Consider the following 1622-nt stretch of genomic DNA (forward strand, 5'->3'; position numbering starts at 1 on the left):
TTTTAGAATATATTCACTAGACGGCTGATATTGATATATACTAAATGCTTCATATTCGTGCAAATTTGTATGAGATGTCTCACTGTAATCCGAATTAATTAAATAAATATAAGCATAGTTATTTAAATATAAATAAGATGTTTGGCTTTAATACACATGTAAACATTTTCATACGATTAGTACTTTGCGCATCTCCAACATGAAAAGTGCAAGTAAATTACCGATATGATTCAATCAACAAAAATAAGCGATTACAACTTAGGTAATACAGTAATTGAGCACATTAAAACACCATTTATTTTAAAGTATACACACATACATGCGTTAAAAATGAGCTAGATTTTAGTCTTCAATTAGATCCACTAGTATGAACGTCGAAAAGCTTATTACTTTGGTTAACCTGATTCTGGGGATCGTATTTTTGAGCAGTGTTCGTGGAGAGGTCAGTAGTATGAAATCAAATGAGTGCTACTACATTAACCTATCTCAACGTATAGAAAGAAGTTTATATGACGAAAATTGAATGCCTGAATTATATGCCAGAATTGGTGAGAAACGTAAGCTGCTATTTAAATGAAACCCACCGCACTGGTTCAATAAATGCAGAGTTCATATTGACCCAAGATGTTGAGGACATGAAGGGCATTTACATTTTGACATTAAAAAGAGGCTCATACGTGACGAATTTTACTTCCTTACATCTAGACTATTGTCAGATGCTGTCAAGTGTTGAAAAACATTTTATATTAAGAATGGTTACTAAGCAGCTTCGCGAAACCGCCAATTTTCCTCTACAATGTCCGTTAAAAATGGTAAGTATTACTGTTAAGAAATTGTATAAAACTCACTAATATCTTATTTTGGAAATTGTTGTTTAGAATACGCGGTATTATACAAATGGATTTACAATCAATTCGAAATATATACCCAGCTATATGCCGGAAACGAACTTCATTTCGGACGCCCATTTAAGGGTTAAGGATCGCAAAGCTTTTCGGTTGCTTGTTAAGGGTCGCTTTTCCAGAAGACTTCCGCGAAATTATATTAAAACCAAATAAATCACTATATAAATCAAAATGTGTACTTCAAATTGGAAAATAAATCGATTTTTTTGGTTACAAAATTTGTTTCCCTTCTTAGAAAGTGTATCGATTTTTATAGAGAATTAAAACTATAAATTAGATACTAAAACAATTTAATCTCTATTTAAGAAACAGAAAATTTTAATATAGATAAAATTGCAATTGGTAAAAGACTTTTCGGAAAGGTTTATGCAGATAGCTTTAAAACTGAGAGACTACTTTATGTGGGAATGGACGGACTGACAAAAGTACAGATTGACGTGGCTACAACGACTCAGCTGTTCACCCTGATCATATATAGGGTGATCTATTTATTTTATATAGTCACAAATTTCTGCATCACTGCGTTCCAAACTTCTGATTGATATCCATATACCCTCTGCAAGGGTAAAAACCTAATAAAAATGAAAAGCCTATCAATGGAAGAATTGATCGGTAACGAAATGATTTTAACTCCATTTATCGTTTGTATCAGAGCTTTTCATAATAATTTGCCATTTATAAATTTGAATTATTTATACCCGATTCATCGAACTAAAA

General features: G+C 31.7%; 1 protein-coding gene across 1 annotated transcript; it reads left to right on the forward strand.

Moving 5' to 3' along the window:
* The first annotated feature begins 367 nt into the window (after positions 1-367).
* On the forward strand, positions 368-1058 carry LOC6618393. Its single transcript, XM_002042627.1, has 3 exons — positions 368-442; positions 498-812; positions 879-1058. The coding sequence occupies exons 1-3, from the start codon at positions 368-370 to the stop codon at positions 1056-1058; spliced, it is 570 nt and encodes a 189-aa protein (XP_002042663.1).
* The last annotated feature ends 564 nt before the right edge of the window (positions 1059-1622 follow it).

The sequence above is a fragment of the Drosophila sechellia genome, chromosome 3L, assembly GCF_004382195.2.
Source record: "Drosophila sechellia strain sech25 chromosome 3L, ASM438219v1, whole genome shotgun sequence".
Taxonomy (NCBI): Eukaryota; Metazoa; Arthropoda; class Insecta; order Diptera; family Drosophilidae; genus Drosophila; species Drosophila sechellia.

What these genes read in the sequence shown, in the direction of transcription:
- LOC6618393 (XM_002042627.1), top strand. Translation starts at nt 368, where the DNA reads ATGAACGTCGAAAAGCTTATTACTTTGGTTAACCTGATTCTGGGGATC. An exon ending in TGAGCAGTGTTCGTGGAGAG is followed by an intron (nt 443 to 497) that starts GTCAGTAGTATG and finishes CTCAACGTATAG; the next exon opens with AAAGAAGTTTATATGACGAA. An exon ending in TACAATGTCCGTTAAAAATG is followed by an intron (nt 813 to 878) that starts GTAAGTATTACT and finishes ATTGTTGTTTAG; the next exon opens with AATACGCGGTATTATACAAA.